General features: G+C 43.3%; 2 protein-coding genes across 2 annotated transcripts in view; both read right to left on the reverse strand.

Moving 5' to 3' along the window:
- Positions 1-23,571, reverse strand: part of SLC5A3 (solute carrier family 5 member 3) — a 28,678-nt gene extending 5,107 nt beyond the window's left edge. The window contains exon 1 of the mRNA XM_073617180.1: positions 23,437-23,571. The gene's annotated coding sequence lies outside the window, so the exon portion shown is untranslated. The remainder of the gene's footprint in view (positions 1-23,436) is intronic.
- MRPS6 (mitochondrial ribosomal protein S6) overlaps positions 1-23,576 on the reverse strand; it is an 86,185-nt gene extending 62,609 nt beyond the window's left edge. Inside the window, exon 1 of the mRNA XM_073617181.1 lies at positions 23,437-23,576. Coding sequence (XP_073473282.1) covers positions 23,437-23,481 — 45 coding nt within the window. The 5' untranslated portion in view covers positions 23,482-23,576. The remainder of the gene's footprint in view (positions 1-23,436) is intronic.
- Positions 23,577-23,878: the final 302 nt, after the last annotated feature.

Consider the following 23,878-nt stretch of genomic DNA (forward strand, 5'->3'; position numbering starts at 1 on the left):
TGACAATTGTGCGGCCGTTCGACACTATACCCAAATTTGCAAACACACCACACCTATCGCAATAAGCGTATATTGATTGGTTTGCACATTGCACAAAAGTTATAGTGTCTACAAACTATGGGAAAGATTTATGGCATTTTTTTTTTTTTTTTTTTTTTACTAGTAATGCCGGTGATCTGCGATTTTTAGGCACTGATTACTGTGTAAATGTCACTGGCAGGGAAGGGGTTAAAACTAGGGGAGGATCAAGGGGTTAATTGTGTGCTCCCTCAGTGTGTTCTAACTGTATGGGGATTGGTATGACTAGGAGAGGAGACATTGTATTCCTACTTAGTAGGAACAAACAATATGGCTGCTCTTCCCTGACAGCACAGGGATTTGTGTGTTTACACACACAAATCCGTGCTGGCGCTCGTGCACGCGATCGCTCGTGGCTGGTAGCGATCGTGACTGATTGGGTCCCCCGCCGTGCGACCTCTGGTGGCCCGAAAAAGGGAAGGACGTACCGTACGGGATTTTGCCCAGGGGAGCCGCAGTATATATGCCTGAGCCGGTCGGGTACCGGTTAAAAAAAAAAAATAGAAAAGAATAAATAAAATTTTAAAAAAACGTATTCCATCGTATATCACAAAAATGTAGGGATTGTTCCTCCTTTCAGGATAGTGGATAAAACCATGGAAGCAATTATTTTATGCCCATAGCCAACTGTGCATCCATCTAGAGCCATTCGTGTATAGCACAAATACAATCTAATATTATAAAGCCAATTATGCCAAACATACATACAGGAGTTTCAAGCTTGTTGGCCATCATCAATGCAGTGTATGAAAATCATGGCTTCTCTGGAGTTGGGCTTATTGACCAACAAAAAAAGTATGACAGTGTAATGCCCAGTACACACGATAGGATTTTCCAACAACAAAATCCATGGGATTTTTTCCGACGGATGTTGGCTCAAACTTGTCTTGCATACACACGGTCACACAAAGTTGGTCAGAAATTCCGACATACAACACGTACGACGAGCCGAGAAAAATGAAATTCAATAACCAGTGCTGCTCTTCTGCATGAATCCGAGAATGCTTGGCACTTTGTGCGTCGGAATTGTGTACACCCGATTGGAATTTCCGACAACGGATTTTGTTGTCGGAAAATTTGAGAACCAGATCTCAAATTTTCTGTGACGGAAATTCCTATGGAAAATGTGCAATGGAGCCTACACACGGCCGGAATTTCCGACAACGAGGTCCTATCACACATTTTCCATGGGAAAATCCGACCGTGTGTACAGGCCATTAGAGCGAGAAGGGCCTACAACCAAAAAGACCTTCATTGAACCAATGAATAGCACAGATGTTCTAAGAAGGCTCTACTGTACTATGCACTAGATGGGTCAAGGCATTCTTGGTTCCTTTAACACCTTCACATATCTTTCTGGGTTATACTAACACATTTCCTAAAAACTGTATACAATAATGTAAAATGTCTTGATGCCAGGGTCAGTTTTAATAACATATTGCTAGTTCAAACAGGAGACTGACTTCACCTTCAAGACTTAAGATATAAACCATACTAAGGGCTCAGTGTAGCAGTCCAAAATCAAAATGGGACAGCCACTAGGAGCACATGTAGGAGATCCAAACCAAATGCTGAGAGGCTGTAAAGAACTTATTTAATAACCAAACATCAAAAGACCAGGCCAATGTTTTTTTTTCCCAAGGGTTCTTTATGGGTGTTCTTTATCAAGGAATAAGAATCTGGATGGTCTTGGACGTGAATTTGTTAAAAATTAAAAACATTAAAATCTCAGTAATAAGAAGAGCAGTTTCCAGCAGCTGAACATCCTGGAACAAGATGTCCTTTTAATGTTTTATGATGAAAAACTCTTCAAGGTCGCTCAACATTTGGTCCGGAGCTCCTGTTTTTTTCTTGTACAACTTGGGTCCGTTTACCTATTTTAATATCTATTCCTTTACTGATTTTAGTAATGTTTTAATCACAGTCACCTACTGGCTTCTTATATAATTTATGAGCAGAAGCCCAAGATATCAGATCTTCCCACCTTACAAGGTCATCAAGTGAATGTCAGTCTTTCAGATTTTCCTTTTAGTTTACATAAAAGAGTTGAATATATTGAAGGGTTGGAACCTTCAGTGGAGAGATCTCTCTGTTTTGGAGTTGCTAAAACATGTCTTGTCACTTATACCCCCCCAACAATCTATCATACAAAAAGTAGTAAGTAAAAGTTTACCAAAAAAAAAATAACAATAAAAAAGGTGGACACGATATGAAACACTAGGAAAAGTCGGATGTAAAGTAATGTCTAGAGGCCTAATTAGTGGAAAGGATATTTGGCTACCCACAGCTGTTCTACTCATTAAATCAGAAAGACAAGCAGACCTCTTCTCAGTCGGAAATGTCTTTTAAAAAGCAATACATTGCATTGCATGGTGCTATACATACAGCCAATATCAGTCACAATATACCTTGTTCAGAAGATATTATTCCACTTCCTGCCCGATGTCACTCAGACAGGAAGTGAGAGAGAATCTCTCATTTGGAATAACAAAAAAGCTGAAGGGAAATCTTCCCAACGGAGCTGTGAGGACCTAACCAATGTTCTAACACCTCCTCAATTTATTGCAAATCAAAATAGTTGTTACATGAGAAAAATCATAAGCAGCGGCGCTGATTTACTAAAGCACGTCAATCTGCTCACTTAGCAAAGTGAATGTTCACAAAACGTAATAAATAAGGTAATGTCCACTTTGAATACCCAATCATATGCAATGTGAAAAAAAAAAAGATTTTTCATGATTAGGTGACTAAAGTGCACAGAGCTACACCCTTTTTACATTTGTGCTCATAAGTTTACATACCCTGGCAGAATTTATGATTTCTAGAATAATTGTAGACTTCTCAAGGATTAGTGTGAAAAGTTGCCATCATCCCTAAAAAGTGTAAATAGGAACCTCATATGATTGGGATATATATATATATATATATATATATATATATATATTTTCACAGATTCCACATCCCCCTCCCCCCTAGCGTCTTTTTCGCTCGGGGTAATTTGGCGTCTCTCTTTGGATCCCAATATCTGGGGGCTCTTTTGCACGATTAAGACCGTTACTGACTAGATGGGAGTTTTTGAAGTGATTAGCTGAGAATCCGCTGGGTCAATCATGATTTCTGTAAGCCTTTTTACATATATTTTCTATTTGTATTCTAAATATATATGTATGTATACTTATGTTACATTTGTGCCTTTCAGATAATGGCAAAAACTTATCCCTGAAGAAGAAATTAATCATTTTGAAACGCGTTGGATTGTATGATTTTTTGCCACTTCTGTATTGTATCACACTCCTTTATTCTCCTTAATTGTATATTGTTATGTGTATAATTACTTTTTAATTTTTTGTATAAATAAAATTCATCTATTTTTAAATATTCCCGTTTTATGTTGCCCTAAAAATCCCAATCATATGAGGTTCCTATTTGAATTTATGATTTCTTGGCCATTTTTCAGAGAATATGAATGATAAAAACTTTTTTCACTCATGGTTAGTGTTTGGCTGAAGCCCTTTATTATCAATCTACTGTTTTTACTCTTTTTAAAATCATAATGAAAACAGAAACTACCCAAATGACCCTGATCAAAAGTTTACATACCCTGGTGATTTTGGCCTGATTACATGCACACAAGTTGACACTTGGGGTTCGAATGGCTATTAAAAGTGGTTGTACACCATGTACAACCACTTTTACCTACAGGTAAGCCTATAAAGCAGTTCACTGATGTCTACGGCGCATGCGCACTTTAGAAAGGGAAGATCGTATAGTTTCTAAAGAGGGTAATGCCATGACTGGCAGCTCCCGCACACATGGGCGGGAGGGACGTCACGCGACTCTGGCCAGTCACAGAGCCGGAGTTTGCGGCCCCGGAAGGAAGAGGGGTGAAGATGGACGCTCGCTGCTAGTGGGGATAGCGGTGACATCACAGGCTTCATTTTCAGGTAAGTGACACATAATGGGCTACTATGCGGTGCATAGTAGCCCATTATACTTTACCTTTGCATGGAAATAAAGAGGAAGTAAAACCCATCAGGGTTTTCTTCCTCTTTAAAAAAGGTAACCATCCTCACCTGTGATCTGTTTGCTTGTAATTAGAGTGTGTGCATAAAATGTCAATGAGTTTCTGGACTCCTGAAAGACCCTTGCATCTATGGGCTGCATTGGTCAAGTCACCAGAAGAAAGCCATTACTACGCAAATGCCACAAAGTATCCCGCTTACAATACGGCAAACAGCACAGAGACAAGCCTCAAACCTTCTGGTACAAAGTCTTTTGGAGTGATGAGACCAAAATTGAGCTTTTTGGCCACAACCATAAACACTACATTTGGAGAGGAGTCAACAAGGCCTATGATGAAAGGTACACCATTCCTCCTGTGAAACACAGAGGTGGATCGCTGATGTTTTGGGGAAGTGTGAGCTACAAAAAGGCACAAGAAATGTGGTCAAAATCGATGGCAAGATGAATGCAGTATGTCATAAAAAAAAATACCGGAGGAACATTTGCAATCATCAGCCAGGAAGCTGCACATGGGACGTACTTGGACATTCCAACATGACAATGATCCAAAACACAAGGCCAAGACGACCTGTCATTGGCTACAGTAGAATAAAGTGGCCATCTCAGTCTCCTGACCTCAATATTATTGAGCCACTCAATCGGGAGATCTCAAAACGTGCAGTTCATGCAAGACAGCCCAAGAATTTACAGGAACTGGCGGCTTTTTGCCAAGAGGAATGGGCAGCTTTACCATCTGAGAAGATAAAGAGCCTCATCCACTAATACCACAAAAGACTTCAAGCTGTCATTGATGGTAAAGGGGGCAATACACAGTATTAAGAACTGGGGTATGTAAACTTTTGATCAGGGTCATTTGGGTAGTTTCTATTGTCATTATGATTTAAAAAAAAAAAGAGTAAACACAGTTGATTGATAATAAATGGCTTCAGCCAAAGACTAACCATGAGTGAAAGAAAAGTTTGTGTGTTATCATTCATATTCTCTGAAAAATGGTCAAGAAATCATAAAATTCTGCCAGGGTATGTAAACTTGTGAGTACAACTGTACTAAAGCTCAAAGAACATTCATAGTCTCTTCCCCTTTGGAACATAAAAACATGTGAGTCACTGATGAACGGGAAGATGTGTCAATTTTCAAATGCAAAAGCCACTGTCTGCTCCTACTGCTGTGCTCCCTACTTGTGCCATTGATCAATTCAAAACCACTAAAGATCAGTCACACATGGTCTTCCATAGACCACATAACTCTCAAATTGCTTGCACTGCTTAGGAATATCACAATGTACATATCACATAAAAGGCATCAGTGGTTAAGCATATTCAAACCCCAAAACAAAAACCCATTCACTTGGAGTCATGTACGGGGGGTAGTACCACCATTTAAAGTGCTTGTAAACCCTTTACAACCACTTTAAAACTACAGGCAAGCCTATAATTAGGCTTGCCTGTAGCTGCACTGGACATCTCCTAAATCTGCACTGTTTAGGAGATATCCCAGTATTTGCATGCGGCACATGCGCACTTAAGCCAACTGATGCAATAGCATGTACGTGCCATTGCATCAGTTGCACTGTGCCGTTCGCGGTGGCGCATGCGCAGGAGTGACGTCGTCGCGGCTCCGGCCAAATCACAGCGCCGGAGCCGTGATACCTAGAAGCATGCCCCGGGCAACATGTCGGCGGCCTGAGGGGGAGACGAGGACGGCTGCGGGGGCTTCGTTCTCGGGTAATTCATAATGAGTTAGTAAGCTATGCATACTAGCTCATTATGCCTTTATCTTGCAGGGTGTGTTTCTATTTTAATTTTTTTTGCAGGAGGGTTTACTTCCTCTTTAATGTTCACCTTGGCATGCGTACAGTCCTAAGCATTTGCATGCCTTTGTTCAGGTGGGCAGCCAGAAGGCAGCAAAACCATGGCTCAACCACCTGCTTTTACTGCCTCCTGGCCACGGATGTGAACGAGTGCAAAGAATATTTTCTTTATTTGCTGGAGTGAAGCTGGCCATACATGGATCGAAATTCAACCAGTTCAGCAAGGAGCAGACGAATTTCGATCCATGTATGGGCACAGAAGATATGCAGACTTAGGTCTACCAATTGACTTCTGTACAACGGCCCTGTCGAATTTTCCCTGCTCGATCAGAGTTGCAGGCTATAGCCAGAAATGCTAATCGGTGTATTCTGATGGTGGGCAAATCTCCCCACTGTCAGAATACAACATCTCAGCAGAAAAGATTCCCCCCATCCACATCTAGTGTGTGGATGGGGGAATTGAGTACATTTTTCATTCAACCCGCTGGCTGGAGCAAAAAACCTGGACTCATCTATGGGCTGGCTAAGCACCACAACCCTGGCTCCTATCTTCAAGGGCCCCCAAGTTCCTCGCAATAGGGGCCGAAGGGTCAAATGCTTGTTGGGCGCCAGGGACTTACTGCCTTTGTGACTGAAAGTATTTCAGGCCTTTACAAATCAGGCAGATGCAACACTGTCCAGCCAACATCATGTTATCAGATGACCACTGACAAATGACAGTGCTTACCAGATGGTTGTCAGTGGTCAGGCCCCTTATTTCTGGACATGGCTGTGAGTGACAATCTGTACACAGCACAAGTACACAGTATTGGAATATGCACAACAGCAGTATATTCCTATGCACACTTAAACTTTCTGTATTACTTTCTGATATAAAACATATCCAATTAAAAAAAAAAAAGTCTTCATAAATTTAGGCCAATATATATTCTGCTACATATTTTTTTTTACCAAAAATATCACAATAAGTGTCTATTGATTGGTTTGCGCAAAATTTATAGCGTCTACAAACTATGGGATATATTTATGGATTTTTATTTATTTTTTATTAGTAATGGCAGCAATCAACAATCGCGATGGACAAGTTGGACGCTGACACTTTGTGGGGACCAGTGACACCAATACAGTGATCAGTGCTTAACAATATGCGCCGTACTAATGGCACTGGCTGGGAAGAGGTTAACATCAGGGGGCGATCAAAGGGTTAAATGTGTGCCTAGCCTGTGCTCTCTCTCTGTGCAGGAGGTGCTTGAACTATGGGAAGGCATGGATCCATGCACAGGATCAATGCCTTACCTAATGACAGAACGGCAATCTGCCTTGTTTACAGATCGTCGTTCTGGCCCGCTGTCTAAAAATTGGCGGGTGCTGGGGGACATAGAGTTTGCGCAGATCAGCTCCTGCTGTGTCGAATCACAGTAGGAGCCAGTCGTTGACGGCACGTGTGCACACCACAGACAGAGGGTCCCAGCCCCCACTTCCTCCCGGCGCACCGGAAGGGAGATCACCTCTCCCCCCTCCCTCTCAGCAATCATCTGGGACATGTCACAGGTCCCAGATGATTGCCTGGCCAGTCACAGCGTGCATGCGCAGTGGGTGCCCGGCTGAATGCACAGCGGGGCACCCACAGTTACAATGCCGGTGCCGCAGAAAGGAGGGGGGAGACGAGCGGGGCTTCGTTCCCCCACATTGCTGGACCGCGGGACAGGTAAGTGTTCGATTATTAAAAGTCAACAGCTGAAATATTTATAGCTGCTGTTTTTTTTTTTTTGTTTTGTTTTTTTTAGCAGAACTCCGCTTTAAGCAAGGAACATACATTCCAAATTAATAATGCTACCAAAATTACTATGCTGTAAATAACCTCCAGTGTAGTTACTATTTCCTCTTGCTGGAGACTGCCATTTTGCTGAAGCCCAGAGCCCCTGAGCAGCAGTTAAATTCTAGGCTGCCAGCAGATAGGCCTCTACGAATTCCCCACAGTGCCTAAAAAAAATAGAGAGCAACTGAGCACGTGCAGAGCAGGGCGAGACAGTGGATTACTTAATGTTAAAACAGTATACAGGCAGTCCTCGGGTTATGAACACATTAAAGCGGGGTTCCACCCAAATTTTGAACATTATCTCTATGCATTCTCTTCCTTGCCTAGATGCTGACATGCTGTGTAAAAAAATTTAAATCGCCGTAATTACCTTTTTTTTTTCTAATCTTCTTAGCACTTCCTGGTTTTCCTCCCATGGGAGTAGGCGTGTTTCTAGCCTCTCCCAGACCTCCCACAGTCCCCTGGGAGCTAGTCTCAGGCTTCCCAGCATGCATTGTGCAACAGCGTCATCACAACATCTCGGTGAATGCTGGGAGCACAGCATTCACCGCATCCAGGAAATACATGCTTGTGGGCTTCAAATGCCCACAATGAAGATGGAAACCGCGAAAAAGAAAAAAAAAAAAAAAAAAAAATTGAAAAGTCAGCAGCTACAAATACTGCAGCTGCTGACTATTAACAATCGTACACTCACCTGTCCCAGGATCCAGCGATGCGGGGGATCGAAGCCCCGCTCGTCTCCCCCTCCGCTCGGCGGCGTCGGCATTTTAACTGTGGGCGCCCGGCTGTGGCTTCACAGCCGGGCACCCACTGCGCATGCGTGAGCCGCGACTGACCGCGCAATCATCTGGGACCTGCCACGTGTCCCAGGTGATTGACAGAGGGAAAGAGGTTATCTCCCTTCCTGTGCAGAGGGAAGTGACGTCAGGAGCCCAGGCGCTGAAGGAGGCAGACTACGAGGGACCCCCTAGCAACAGGCATTTAGGGGCAAGTAAAAAAAAAAAAAAAAAAAATTTCTCCAAATTTTTTTTTTTTGGGATGGAACTCCACTTTAAGGACTGTGGGTTTGTTCAGAAGTGGAATTTGTTCGTAAATCGGAACACCGCTTGTAAGTGTAACGTCCGCCTGTGCAGGGATGTGGGATGTTCCGGGCGTCCCCCTGTGCAGGGATGTGGGATGTTCCGGGCGCTTATGGAGCTCTTCTGGCCATGCTGTACAAGAAGTACTGCAGTGTGGAATGTGGCAAGATAGCTGCTCGGAGGTATCCAGGACCAGCGTGGAGCACAAGCAGCCGGCATTGAGGCCATTCGTAAGTAGGAGTCGTTCGTAAGTCAGGGACTGCCTGTAGACACTTATACCCGCAAAAGGGACCAGCCTGAAGTGATCTAGCAGGACTTCATTTTCTGACTAAAGCTCCACTTGAAGTTTCTGTTAATTAATCTAATGGAGGTTTAAGAGTGGTCAATAAAATATTCAAGAGCCTAGCCGTGGCTTCCAGAATACAGTAATAAACTGCAATGAACACACAATGGACAGACTATGTACTCATAATCATTTTAAAACCTGCTAAACTGACATTTGTAAGGCAATGTAAGCTGTTCTTACATTGTTAAAGTCCTCATTAAGTGAAAATAAAGAACATGGGAAAAGGATTAAAAGCTGCTGCCCCTATGGGGGAAAATTAAAGGGCAATTCCAGTCAAATAGTAACTAAGCCTTAACCCACTCTCACCCCTATTCTAATCTTGGGTGAGAACCTCCTTCCCTCAGCCAGGGCATTCAAAACGGGTTGTGAATGGGTATTCGAGCATGACAATGACCCAAAACACACGGCCAAGGGATCAAAGGAGTGGTTCAAGAAGAAGCACATTAAGGTCCTGGAGTGGCCTAACCAGTCCCCAGACCTTAATCCCACAGAAAATATGTGGAGGGAGCTGAAGGTACAAGATACCAAACGTCAACCTCGAAACCTTAATAACTTGGAGAGGATCTGCAAAGAGGAGTGGGACAAAATCCCTCCTGAGATGAGTGCAAACCTGGTGGTCAACTACAAGAAACGTCTGACCTCCGATTGCCAACAAGGGTCTTTCCACCAAGTACTAAGTCATGTTTTGCAAAGAGATCAAATACTTATTTCACTCATTAGAATGCAATTCAGTTTATAACTTTTTTGAAATGCATTTGTCTGGATAATTTTGTTGTTATTCTGTCTGTCACTTTTAAAATAAACCTACGACTAAAACTATAGACTGATAATTTCTTTGTCAGTGGGCAAACGTACAAAATCAGCAGGGGAACAAATACTTTTTCCCTCCCTCACTGTAGGTAAATACAGACATTCTTTAGGCCCCTTTCACACGATCAGTCCGCCTGTCTGTTCAGGCAGATCCGATTGGCCCACCCATTGACTTCTATGGGGAGGCGGATATGTGTTGTGCCGACACCCACCTGCCATCCGATCCAACAAGATCCGCTCAAAACAGACAGATGGCAATACGTTCGCCATCCATCCAGCAGATCAGATGAAAATGGGCAGGCACTCGGTTTTCATCCGATCTCCCCACAGAGGGGCTCCGAGAGGTCCATCTCAGCACAGCGAGTGGAGACGGACCTGTCATCGACCTGCTCAGCGGGGGATCAATGGAGCGATCCCAGCTGAGCTAGCAGAGTCCGTCAAGACAGATCTGCCCCGTGTGAAAGGGGACTTACAGGAGAGTTAAAATAGGCTTAGAATGGGAGTAGGTTTAGGCTGAGTATTCAAATTGAATATTTTTTTTGGCTGGAGCTACCTTTAAAAAAATGTACCCGCCCGAAGTGACTCCCATCACAACCAGCGTTTCTATAGTTACTGTGTAGCACCTTTCTCTGACCGAGGTTGCAGCTAAGGAATGAAGTAAAACAGGCTTGCAGATCGCCCTAACCAAGTACAGGCAGTCCCCTGGTTCCGACTTGCATACAAAAATTCAACAGAACATATCTTGTTTGTAACCGGGGGACTGCCTGTACTTGGTAAGGGCGATCTGCAAGCCTTCATTCCTTAGCTGCAATCTCGGTCAGAGAAAAGGTGCTACACAGTAACTATAGAAACAAAGGTTGTGACGGGAGTCACTTTGGGCGGGGGGCCCGTGGAACTCAGAATCCCTTAGAGAGGTTGGGAAACCCTTCTTCCAGCTCCCTATGCACCTCCTATGTCTAATGGGGCATACACACGGTCGGACTTTTCGGCTGCAAAAGTCCGACAGCCCGTCCGACAAACTTTCGCGGACTTTTGACAGACTTGCAGCAGACTTTCTAACGAACGGACTTGCCTACATACGATCACACAAAAGTCCGACAGATTCGTACGTGATGACGTACACCGGACTAAAATAAGGAAGTTGAAAGCCAGTAGCCAATAGCTGCCCTAGCGTGGGTTTTTGTCGGTCGGACTAGCATACAGACGAGCAGATTTCTGGGTCCGGTGGAGTTACGACGTAAAGATTTGAAGCCTGTTCCAAATCTAAAGTCCGTCAGATTTGCGACTGGAAAAGTCCGCTGAAAGTCCGGGGAAGCCCACACACGATCGGATTGTCCACTGGATTTGGTCCGTCGGCCTTTTGTAGCCGAAAAGTCAGTCCGTGTGTACGCCCCATAAATCACACTGTGTCTATTGGGGGCACAGGGTGACTGAGAAAATGATGGACACTGAGAATGTGGTTTGGATTACTTAAAATGGAACAGTAATATTTATCATATCCCTCAAGAAATATATGACACATTAATTCCACTGTATCAGAATGATGGAACGTTGTAAGGGCCAGTTCACACCACATGCAGTCCAGTGCATTTTTTTTTTCTGCATCAAAAAAACGCATGGAAAGTAGGTTATATGGTTTTCAATGGCATAGTTCACACCAGCACTTGCAGTTCCAGAAAAAAAAAAAAAAAAGTACAACATGCTGCATTTTTCCTGCACTGGACTGTACTGGAATGCTGTAAGACAGTGGTCATCAACCCTGTCCTCAGGACCCACTAACAGGCCAGGTTTGCAAGATAACTGAAATACATCACAGGTGATATCATTTGCTGCTCAGTGATTGCAGTTTTCTAGTCTGCATCTCCCCAAGGTAATACATAAAACCTGGCCTGTTAGTGGACCCTGAGGACAGGGTTGATGACCACTGCTGTAAGACACATCAAAAATTCACATAAACGCACACGTCATTATTTAAGGTTGAGAAAAAAATAAAAAATAAAAAATAAAAAGGGGGGGGGGGGGGGGAGCACTGAATTGCATCAAAAACGCACATTCAGAAAAGCATCTGGAACGCATCCTGACCGCGTTTCTATGGTGTGAACTGGCCCTAAGAGTTTTGTAGATTGTTGCCATGCTGTCTGCAATCCCTGATTGATCAAAGCATTGCTTGGACGTGGATTCCATGGTCTGCAGTGTAGGAGACAGACCGTCTGCCAATTCTGAGAGCTCCTGCTATTATGTGAAGGTGTCCTGTGTTTATAACTATGATAATGTGTGCTGTGTCTTCAGAGCTAAAAGACGGAAAGGCTGACCTGAAAGGTCAAACCTCTAAAATCACCTAGGCTGGGCAAATGACTACTTTCTATATTAAGTTGGGTTAAGCCTTCATATAAGTGAATTCATGCAATAAACATTAATAATGCTATATTTTATATATAAAGTGACTCCGTGCAAAAATGGGAAAATTGATTATCACATTATATCATGTTTTAAATAGTCCACTGTTTAAAGATGATTTTCAAAACGTGAAGCTGGCACACGATGCACCCAAGAGTCGTGGTTGGGGTAAATGACTAGCTCATGTTAATTTAGGTTTCTGGTAAATTGTTAGGGTAATGTGATCAGGAGGGGGGAACCTACAGAATATAGAAGACTGTATTCCTGTTCTAATAAAGATTCCATGTTCAAGCTTGTGTAACTGAGCTAGTCTAGTCTGGTTCTTAGTTACAATATATGGGCTATAATATCTGATAGTCCAGATTGGAGGAAGTAGTGTACTGACGGAGGCACTCAAGTGGAGTGCGACGGGGTTCCGTGACACTGGTCAGATAATAATTCCCTTTACAGTAATGGATTATAAAGAATATAAATACACTGCATTATCTACTTTTTAATACAACCAAAAAAAAAAAAAAAAAACAACAAACACACACACACACACACACACAACACACAACTTTTATGTTCTTGCCTACTAAAAGATCAAATATTTCTTTAGAAGAAACTGCTGAACTGGCCGATATCCAGATTAAGGTCTTGTTAACACTTTGCATAGCAGAAACTGCTTGTAATTTTGTGTGGGCGATTTTCACGCAATTCCATGTGTCGTGTATAGGGCAGTCCATTACCTTGAATGCATTTATCGGCAAAGAAGCTCAAGGACCAAATTTGGTCCTGAGGCAGGTGCGTTTGTTAACACTCACATTTTTCCAAGTAAAACAACTTTCCCTCTAGCGTCTGACCATCTCTTCTTCAGTAGCCTCCAAATCTAATGAGCACATCTAAGAAGTTACCCATGAAGTATACAGTTAAATTTCATTGCTAAACGGATGTAGTTTGAACTTTGGACCAGCCCACAGGAGAGTTTAAGTAAATGCTAAAAAACCCACGGATAATAATGCTGACGTGGCCAGTCAATAAGGACTTTAACCAATCAATAGTTCCAACTCCACAATATTTTATAAACTAGACCAGTGGCCTTCAAACTGCAGCCTGGGGGCCGGATGCAAACAAAGAGCCCCTTCACACTGGCGCCCAGGAAAAGGGAGCCCCCTCCCCTTTGAACTGGCGCCCGGGAAAGGGGAGCCCCCCCCTACACTGGCGCCCGGGAAAGGGGAGCCCCCCCCTACACTGGCGCCCGGGAAAGGGGAGCCCCCCCCCTACACTGGCGCCCGGGAAAGGGGAGCCCCCCCCTACACTGGCGCCCGGGAAAGGGGAGCCCCCCCCTACACTGGCGCCCGGGAAAGGGGAGCCCCCCCCCTACACTGGCGCCCGGGAAAGGGGAGCCCCCCCTACACTGGCGCCCGGGAAAGGGGAGCCCCCCCCTTTACATCGGCGCCCGGGAAAGGGGAGCCCCCCCTTTACATCGCCGCCCGGGAAAGGGGAGCCCCCCCCTTTACATCGCCGCCCGGGAAAGGGGAGCCCCCCCCTTTACATCGCCGCCCGGGAAAGGGGAGCCCGCCCCTACACTGGTGCCCGGGAAAGGGGAGCCCGCCCCTACACTGGTGCCCGGGAAAGGGGAGCCCGCCCCTACACTGGTGCCCGGGAAAGGGGAGCCCGCCCCTACACTGGTGCCCGGGAAAGGGGAGTTCTCTTATACTAGTGATCAGTGGGAGTTGTGCCATTCTTATTTTGGGGATTAGAAAAAAGAATGCTCCCCATCACAGACTGCTCAAAAGATCTTTGGTGTCAGTGGTTGATTATCTGAGAGATGACCAAAGAAACTCCACTATACGCAATTCGACGGCTGGGGGAAATGGCACTGGCCCTAGAACTATGCAGGCTCCCCTACCAATCTGCGGAGTACCCCCAAGGCTTCATGAAAGCTGAGAAAGGTTGCATTAGAGAGTGCATAGGTATACAGACAATTGGACTTCGCTCAGGGCCACACTACATCCAATCATTGCAGAGCACCTTGTAAACTTTAGAACGATGTAGAAGGGATACACCTTCATTGCCAATCAATCTGGAAGAAGAACAAGTTTTCTAACCTGTCCAACCACCTGCAGCCATGGACCTGACATTGTCAACATGATAAGGCTTTCTATCTGCTGACAAAAAATGCCACTTCAATAAGTTATTAGATCACACTTTGAACAAACTCATGATTTTCCGACACGTAATGACACAGGAACTGCCATAAGTGTCATACGAGATTACGAGATAACCCGAGATTCTAAGATAATAGGGTTATCTCATTGTTATTTATATCACTACTATATTTAGAAGTTAGGAAATGAAACAAAGTCGAACTTTGAAACAGGAAGCCAAGGATGAGAATATTGTCATTAAAGTCATCAAGCTTTTATTGCACCAAACATCCTACCCTTCCCCTGGGCTACAAGAAACAAAAATACATCCCAGCTGTAAAACAGCAGGTCTGTAATGTTTTTACGATCTTCACAGTAAAACAAAAAAAAAAAAATCAAATTGCAAAATTAAGCTTAAATTGTTTTTTTGTTGACGGACGTAATCCTAGACGACCCCAGAGAAAACGCAGCAAGTTATCTCCATAAGTAAGCTTTTGCTGAATGCAATTAAAAAGAAAATCCATGCCAACATCACCCCACCGATACAGGATCCTATAAAAGGCAATAAAACCACTATATAAAAAGAAAAAAAAAAAAAATTACACAGCTTTAAAAGATACGAGGAAATAGGACATTCCCCGGCAGGTGGATTTTACGGTTGCACTGATACCAAGCATTTGCACGAGTATCGGTACTGCAAATGCACCGATATCTGATAGGTTCAGGCTCGGTTCTTTCAGCTGTCAGCGGGATCCCCTCACTGACAGCTGAAATGTAAACAAAAATAAAAAGCCGCTATTTGCCTAGAAGGCGTTAGTAAAATTCTACCATTATACAAAGCTACTTATGCCAGTAGAGGTGTGCCAGACAAATAATAAGGCTTTAAGAGGTTGGATGAACGATAGGTTCACAGTGTCTGATTAAATGCTGAAGTTTCTATATAGACGCTATATTACCAAAAGTATTGGGACACCTGCCTTTACACGCACATGAACTTTAATGGCATCCCAGTCTTAGTCCGTAGGGTTCAATATTGGGTTGGCCCACCCTTTGCAGCTATAACAGCTTCAACTCTTCTGGGAAGGCTGTCCACAAGGTTTAGGAGTGTGTCTATGGGAATGTTTGACCATTCTTCCAGAAGCGCATTTGTGATGTCAGGCACTGATGAGAAGGCCTGGCTCGGAGTCTCCGCTCTATCTCATCCTAAAGGTGTGCCATTGGGTTGAGGTCAGGACTCTGAAGGCCAGTCAAGTTCTTCAAAACTCTATCATCCACGTCTTCATGGACCTTGCTTTGTGCACTGGTCCAAATCATTTGTTGGAGGGGGGGATTATGGTGTGGGGTTGTTTTTCCGGGGTTGGGCTTGGCCCCTTAGTTCAAGTGAAGGGAACTCTTAAGGCGTCAGCATACAAGACATTTTCGACAATATCATGCTCCCAACTTTAGATGGAACAGTTTGAGGATGGCCCCTTCCTGTTCCAACATGACTGCGCACCAGTGCACAAAGCAAGGTCCATAAAGACATGGATGACCAAGTTTTGGGTGGAGGAACTTGACTGGCCTGCACAGAGTCCTGATCTCAACCCCATAGAACACCTTTGGGATGAATTAGAGCGGAGACCGCGAACCAAGCCTTCTTGTCCAACATCAGTGCCTGACCTCACAAGTGTGCTTCTGGAAGAATGATCAAACATCCCATAGACATTTTTGTACTTAGAAATGACTAACAACTGTGTTTAAAATTGCAGTAGTATGAAAGTACAGTAATAATGCCAAAAATAGACTTAAAATCAGAGTTTCACCCAAAAATGGATTCCTCCCCCCTCTGGTGTCACATTTGGCACCTTTCAGGGGGGAAGGGGGGGGGGGGAGCAGATACCTGTCCAATACAGGTATTTGCTCCCACTTCCGGCAAAAGATCACTGCAGGATCCATGGCGATCTACGCCATGTCCGGCCCCTCCTCTGTCCCCCCCCCCCCCCCCACTGTCTTCTGAGAGGCACACAGGTCCCAGAGAACAGCAGGGACCACTCAGAACACGACTCACACATGCGCAGTAGGGAAACAGGCTGTGAAGCTGCAAGGCTTCAGTTCCCGATTCCCTTACTAGCAATGCCGGCGCCTGCATCTGGAGCCGAGGGGACGATCGGCTTTGGGTGATAACATCGCGGGCTCCCTGGACAGGTAAGTGTCCTTCTTTTAAAAGTCAGCAGCTGCAGTATTTGTAGCTGCTGAATTTGAATTTTTTTTTTTTTTTGGTTCACATTGATGCGATTTGGCAAATCAGCATCTACTGTCCGAATTAGTGCGATGCCAACTTTGCGGCGTCACTTTCTGTACTACTTTAGCCAATTTCAGGTGCGATTGCAATAGACATCTGTGCAGGAAACCGCACAGATGTCTCTGAAATCGTTGGACTGACATGCGGGAATGAAAATGTGCGAGTTCAGCTGAATTCGCATAATTTCAATCCTGCATCAATATATATATATATATATATAAAATAATGTTATACTTACCTCCTCTGTGCAGTTGTTTTTGCTCAGAGCAGCCCGGATCCTCTTTTCGGGTCCCTCTTCGCTGCTCCTAGCCCCTCCCTCCTTTGAGTGCCTCTCAGCCAGCAGCTTGCTACAGGGGGCACCCAAGCCAAGTCAGAGCTCAGCGGATCCATTCAGACACAGAGCCCCGACCTGGCCTCGCCCCCTCTCTCCCCTGATTGGCTCCCACAGCTGTCAGTCAGCCAATGGCACCACTGCTCTGTCTCAGCCAATCAGGAGGAGTGTCCTGGATGGCTGGGGGGGATTGTGGACATCGCTGTAGAGAGAAGGAGCTCGGGTAGGTAATTAGGGGGGTGCTAGAGGGGGCTGCTACACACAGGTTTTTTATATCTTAATGCATTAAAGTAAAAAAAAAAAACCTTCTGCCTCTACAACTCATTGAAGGACTTTAATTACAGCACTTGTCACTTTATCTTCAAATCGTTAATGGGTTTATTAAATTTAAGCACTTGTCACTTTTTAAGTCTATTTTTGGCACTATTATATTAATGTATTTTCAACTACCCTTGCATTTTTTCACATTCCCATAGACACTCCTAAACCTTGTGGACAGCCTTCCCAGAAGAGTTGAAGCTGTTATAGCTGCAAAGGGTGGGCCAACTCAATATTGAACCCTAAGGACTAAGACTGGGATGCCATTAAAGTTCATGTGTGTGTAGAGGCAGGTGTCCCAATACTTTTGGTAATATAGTGTATCTAAGGTTACCGAACTTCATGTGCCTTAGTTCTCTTATGTGGGATCTTATACTGACATAATTTATTACATGATGTTTGGAGTTATACTGACTACTAGTGCTGATCTGTTGTACTGGGTGGTCATTCTGTAGTGTACACTATTGTGTTGTGTACACTATTGTATACATTATGCTTAGTTTCATTCTGTTTGGGAAACGCAATACAATAAACAAAAAGTTGCATAAAAAAAAAAAAAGCTGGCAATTACCAGTTTTTATGAAGCAGGGCAACAGCGACCTTAACAACCGATGACACATTCACCTGTCAGCGGATTTCCCCTGCTGACAGCTGATGTGTAAACAAAAGAAACCTCCCGGCAATAAAAGAAACCTCCCGGCAATAAAAGAAACCTCCCGGCAATAAAAGAAACCTCCCGGCAATAAAAGAAACCTCCCGGCAATTGGAGCTATAAAAAAAAAAAAAAAAAAAAAAAAACACACCACAACGAACAATGTTCATCAACAACATTGCTCAGTTCCTAAAACTATATTAATCTACAGATCGAAGGGATGAACTTCGATCTGCAGATGGTCAGTTAGTGACATTAAAAGGTTAGGATTTTTTTTTTTTTTTTTTTTACAAACATGTTATACTTACCTGCTCTGTGTAATGGTTTTGCACAGAGCAGCCCAGATCCTCTTCTTCTCAGGTTCCCTGCTGGTGATCCTGGCTCCTCACCCTTGACCAGTGCCCCCATAGCAAATTGCTTGCTATGGGGGCACTGGTGCATGCTCGCTCCCGAGCCCGACTCTATTTTTCTATAAGACAGAGCTGTGGCTTGGCCCAGCACCCCCCCCTCCCCCCCCGCTGTCGCTTATTGGTTGTGATTGGCAGCTGTCTCTGCCAAAGGAGAGGGAGTTTTGGGACAGCCAAGTCTCTCATGCACATCGCTGGATCGAGAGGGGGCTCAGGTGAGGGGGGAGCTGTGGCTGCATAGAATGCATGAAGGTGAAAAAAAAAAAAAAAAAACCTTCAGCCTGTAAAATCACTTTAAGGCTGGGTTCACAGATATGCAAATTAGATGCATTTTAAACCGCATCCAATTCACATGACATGTAAACTGGCAGCCTTCTCTATGGAGCCGGTTCACAAATCTCCGGCCCAGCCACAGTGCGTTTTAGTCCGGTTCTGGTGCGATTTCAAGTCAAAAATTCACCTGAAAAATTGGTGAACAAAACTGCAGCAGACTCTAAAATTATGCTAAAACTGCACCTGGATATGTGTGAACTGAGTCTAAAAGCAACATGTCAAGTAAAAAAAAAAATTTACTTTTTTTTTTTTTTTTTTTTAAATGAAATGTTCATCTGTTCACCAGCCCTAATAATTCCTTATGCGCCATCTCCATTAAATTTTCCTGCAAATTTTATTTTTTTTTGTTCTTATTTTATAAACTAATAATTATTATTAAAACTTTTTTTTTTTGCTTTGCTCGTTAATACTTTAACTTACACATTTTTTTTTTTTTTTCAATGTAAAAAAAAAAAAAAATTAGGGATTTTAAATAACTTTTCAATGCTTTGTACTAGAATCATAATTTATTTTAAACAGGACAAAATTTCAGAATAAAATGCACACTTTATGTGCAGTAACGCTATTTATTTTTTAAACAAACACTGCTCAAAGGAAAAAAAAAAAGAGTTTTTTTTTTTGTTTTGTTACATTTAATGATTGTGAAAAATAAATCGTTGATGCAAGACAATAGTCACAAAAAGAAAGCATTGTTTTGTCCTTAAAAAACAATATATGTATTACGTTGTTACCATAATGACAAGGTTATGTGTGAATACACAGGTTAATAGCAGAAATGTAAAAATTGCTCTGCTCCATAGGGGGTGAACAGGCGTCCTTAACAACCAATCACTCATTCAGCTGTCAGCGGGGTTTCCTTGCCAACAGCTGAAGTGTAAATAAAACAGTTGCTGGAAGGTATTGGTATCGGCGAAAAAAAAAAAAAAAAAAAGGGGGTATCACTTCTCTAGCAAGGAGAAAGATACAACACATCTTTTTCTCCATTCAAGAGAAGAAAGCGTACAGGGGCGGGCTGTACAGTTATTGATTACTGTGATAGCCAATAAGAGGCTATCACAGTGATCATGTGATTGAGAGCCACTCCTCCCAGGTCTTAAAGCGGTAGTAAACCCACCCTGTGCTATTGCCACCATATATTTCCTACCTAGTGAATTTGCGGTTCTGTATACAATGCTTCCTACCTTATTCCTTCTATGATTGATGACGTAAATCGGCGCATGCGAACTTAAGCCTCGTACACACGATCAGATTTTCAGATGACTGAACGTCCGTTTTTTGTACCATGCTGGTCTCATGTCGAAAGTGAAGAGGTTACTCACCATACGAAAATTCTTGTACTACAGAATAGAACGTCAGAAGTGACGTAACGCGTTGAATAGCTTTGTATGTATTCTTTAGTTTCTGAGCATGCGTAGTCTTGCTCTTAACGATTTTTTTCGGAAGAAAACCGTATTAATTAAAAACGAAAAATCGGACGTTGAGTTCACATCTGACAAAAATGTTATTGTAATTGTCTGCACATTCAGCTTTTGTCGGGGAAAAAAAAAAAAAAAAAAAAAAAAAGTTGGAATCGGCTGTCGAAAGCACTGTACCAACGATCCAAAAATCAGCAGATCGTTTGTCAGGCAAAATTTTACTTCCGATTTTAGTATCGTGTGTATGGTCCAGTTTTTCGGCAGGTTCTTCTTGCCAGTTAAATGGCGTTTACATGCCAGGGGGTACGTCATTTCCTTTGCCCGACGAAAGCTCCGAGATCCCGCCAGACTGTTCTCCATTCACAAGCTGAGCCTTAACCCCATGTGACTCGCTAGGTCGGTGGTAGAGGCGGCGAGCGCAGCCCAGGACTGAGCCCGAGAGAGCTGTATTGAATGAGAGAGACAGGAGAGCCGCACAAGGCTTGATAAGTACTGCGCATGCGCAAAATTAGGGACATGGGAAGAGAGCAAGTACAGTATTGAAGACAGTAGTAAGTATGGCGGCGGCTGCAATTGGAAAAGAGCTTTATCAAAATACAATGTTTTTAAAAGCAAGAAGCGTTCCTATATTTTTCCTATGTGGCACTTTTATTTAAAATAACTTAAAGTGATTGTAAAGGTTCGTATTTTTTTGTTTTGTTTTTTTAAATAACAAACATGTTATACTTACCTGCTCTGTGCAATTGTTTTGCACAGAGCAGCCCAATTCTCCTCTTCATCGGGTGCCCCCACGGAGAACCGCTTTCAATGGGGGCACCTGTGTGCGCGCTCGCTCCCGAATCCAGCTGCTGCATCTATTGACACAGACACAGGACTCTACCCCCCCCCCCCCCCCCACATCACTGGATTTGATTGACAGAAGCGGGAGCTAATGGCTCCTGCTGCTATCAATCTATCCAATGAGAACAGAGAAAGCTGCTGGGCTGGGTCGCTTGAACGATCGGGTTCAGGTAAGAAAAAGTGGGGCTCTGGGGGGGAAGGAAGCTGCAGCACAAAAGATTTTTTATCTTAATGCATAGAATGCATTAAAGTGAAAAACCTGGAGAGTTCATTCTGTGTAATTTTGGGTAGAAGTATCAGAGTTTACTCCCGCTTTAATTGTTAGTACAAGACTAACAGAGCGGTCAGTGACAGTGTGGTCTCTGTGCTGGGAGAAGGCTATGCAGCGCGCTTCCAGCACAAGTACACACATAGGCAGCCCCATGGAAGAAGACCCTCTCTAAATGGGCATACACGGTGGCAAGGGGTAAAGTTTTTAGTTTTTTTTGCAGAATACAGAAGACATTTAGGAAGACTGTTCTAGGTATAGAGGATTAATATCAGTTGTCTGGAATGAATCAGATTTGGGTGTTGCTGGATATAAACTAAGCTAACTGTTCATGAAACAGATCAATGCCACAGCCAAATACGTGCCGCCAGAGAACCCCATCACTAAGACGCTCCATGAAACGCATACTGTTCTATACCACCATGTGCAGATTTAACACATCCTTCAAGTCATTTATTTAGCAGATTCGTGAATTTTCAATGTTATCCTTTTAGCTGCATAAAAAGACCCGATTCACTAAATAAAAACATATTGGCATTAGTACATGTGCCCTATGGTAGTGCCCAGCTCCCAGTGTTTCTTTTTTTTTTGTTTTGTTTTTTTTTTTAATAATGGTTTGCATGGTTGACTAAGCCATCATTCACATCGACTGTAGCTTTGCAATTGTGCGACTTCATCTGAAACTGCACGATTTCAAAGCCGCATGCCAGTACGATTTCGGGGGTGATTTGGAAGACATCTGTGTGGCTTTACGCACAAATGTCTACGCAAATGGCACCCGAAAATCGCCAAAAAGTATTGCAGGGACTACTTTTTCAAATCAACGCGGCACTGCAATGTCAGCGTCGCACAGATTTGAACAGTGCGATTAACTTCAATAGGGTGCGACTTGTCTTTGTCAAGTCACTCCAATGTGAATGAGAGGGTTGGATTCTCCACTGAATTGAAGTTTGCTGGATATCAAAACAAGGAAATTCACTCATCCCCAATTATTGTAGAATATAACTAGAGATGTAATAAGAAGACATTATAACACATACACAGTGTGGTTTTTTTTTACAGCCATGTATATAGCATAAAGTACTATACATATCTCTTAGAGCCATGTACATAAAGTACATTACTGTATCATATAGATATACTGTATATATAAAAAACATGTATAGAACATGTCATTGCATGATATATAGTATATCCTACTGTATCCCACCTCTCTGTAATGTAATAATACTACCACGAATATACTATACCCCATTGTATCAGATATCATAAAGCCTGAGAATAGTACATATATATATACACATATACACACACACACACACACACACATACACATATATACATGGGTACAGTACATGTCATATATAGTATATGTCATAATACTGCCATTGATATAGTATAAAGTACATCTCATTGTATTATATAGGTATATATTATCCAGCCATGTGCATAGTACATGTCACTGTATCATATCATATACAGAGTATATACATTGTATCAGAGATCACAGAAATGTGCACAGTAGATCTCATTGTAATATTTTTTTTTCACACATAAACATACACACTGTATCCTATACACACATTGTATCTGTAGTACATATGCATTGTAATATATACTCGCAATGTATCATATATACACACACATTTTATGATATATAGTATATACATTGTATCATACTGAGCCATGTGTACAGTGGATCTCACCATAATATACACACATGGTATATACAGTATATAGGAGGTATGTACACACATTGTATTATATACAGTATATAGGAGGTATGTACACACATGGTATGGTATATACAGTATATAGGAGGTATGTACACACATAGTATTATATACAGTATATAGGAGGTATGTACACACATAGTAGGGGATGATCGGGCTGTGTATAGGGGTGGGTGTGATTGTATTACCCCGGGGGGTTGGTGTCGGTCGCTCCGTACACACAGTCAGGGGGTCGCACACACCCCCCCGGGCACACTTACCTGCAGGCAGCACGGGACACGTGATACCCGGAGCCCCGCCGTGTGCCAATCAGAGACGAGCACGTTGCCTGTAGGGGAGAAGGCGGACAATGAATGACACTCACCCTCTGCATGGCCTTGATGATCAGCGCCATCTCATATCTGGGCATGGTGGGGGGAGGGCGGCCGGACTGTGCGATCCCAACTCAGCCCAGACACGAGTGACAGCGATCCGGTGTGAGAGCGAAGAGGAAGGACACAGAGATGACACCGGGACACGCCCCTTCCTTCTCTCAGTACACACCCCCTGGATGTCATCTCTGCCCCGCCTCCTCCTCCTCCCTGTGCACACCCCATGAAATATTAGAATCTATATACTGTCCTCTCCCTGTGTACTCCTCTATAGGATTGTACATTGTAATATAATGTACTGTCCTCTCCCTGTGTATTCCTCTATAGGATTGTACATTGTAATATAATAGACTGTCCTCTCCCTGTGTATTCCTCTATAGGATTGTACATTGTAATATAATAGACTGTCCTCTCCCTGTGTATTCCTCTATAGGA

The sequence above is a fragment of the Aquarana catesbeiana genome, linkage group LG02 (genome assembly GCF_042186555.1).
Source record: "Aquarana catesbeiana isolate 2022-GZ linkage group LG02, ASM4218655v1, whole genome shotgun sequence".
Taxonomy (NCBI): domain Eukaryota; kingdom Metazoa; phylum Chordata; class Amphibia; order Anura; family Ranidae; genus Aquarana; species Aquarana catesbeiana.